Source organism: Oryzias melastigma, linkage group LG17, assembly GCF_002922805.2.
Source record: "Oryzias melastigma strain HK-1 linkage group LG17, ASM292280v2, whole genome shotgun sequence".
In the NCBI taxonomy this organism is placed as follows: Eukaryota; Metazoa; Chordata; class Actinopteri; order Beloniformes; family Adrianichthyidae; genus Oryzias; species Oryzias melastigma.
Window position 1 is genome coordinate 24717795 of NC_050528.1, and position 762 is coordinate 24718556.

The following is a 762-nucleotide window of genomic DNA, read 5'->3' on the forward strand; positions in this document are numbered from 1 at the left end:
CGACACTTATCTTTGTGTTTTTGTGATCCAGGCAGTGAAACTTGTCCTCCTGGAAGCTCCCTGGGCGAAGGCCTGACTCTGGAAGCCGCAGCAGATTTGGGTTTGAACCCCGGAACCGCAGTGGGTGCTTCTCTCATTGATGCGCACGCCGGAGGCCTAGGTACAATTTAAAGTCAAGGCGAAGTTGTCATTTTTGTTTTTTTAACCATTAATAAAGGAGTCACATGACTTTCACTTTTATGATTACTTAATGACACTTTGAAAAATTGTCCAGGATAGAAAAGCTTTTCGTTTTTGATCTAAAAATTGAACATTTATCTGAAATTGCATTGGATTATGTGCTCTCAAGGGTAAAAGGCGACAAAATGATCATTACGTTTGGGAACGAGTTAAAGAGAAAGTGAAACATTCTGCTTAAGAGCCACAAATGTTACACATTTTTTGTTCTGAGGGCTGGCAGCTGTTCTGTTGCTTCCTGTGATGGATCAGCGCACGTTTTGGCAACCTCAAGGACACCTTAGAGACTCAGCTGCACGATAGTTCTGTCCGTCTGTCCCTCCATCCATCCCTCCATCCATCTGTCCATCTCTCCATATGCCCCTCCATCCATCCAGCCATCCATCCATCCATCCATCCCTCTGTCTGCCCATCCATCCCTCCATCTGTCCCTCCTTTTATCCATTCATCTGTCTTCTTCAGCAGTTCTTGTAGGTTGTGAAGTCTGTGGCCTAATAAGCATCTGGACTTACAGGACACCCTAAA

The 762-nt window shown here is 44.9% G+C and overlaps 1 protein-coding gene across 2 annotated transcripts in view; it reads left to right on the plus strand.

The window, feature by feature from the left end:
- Positions 1–762, plus strand: part of fggy (FGGY carbohydrate kinase domain containing) — a 13685-nt gene that overhangs the window by 4785 nt on the left and 8138 nt on the right. For both annotated transcript variants that reach the window (XM_024273767.1, XM_024273768.2), the window contains one exon: positions 32–160. In XM_024273767.1, coding sequence (XP_024129535.1) covers positions 32–160 — 129 coding nt within the window. The remainder of the gene's footprint in view (positions 1–31; positions 161–762) is intronic.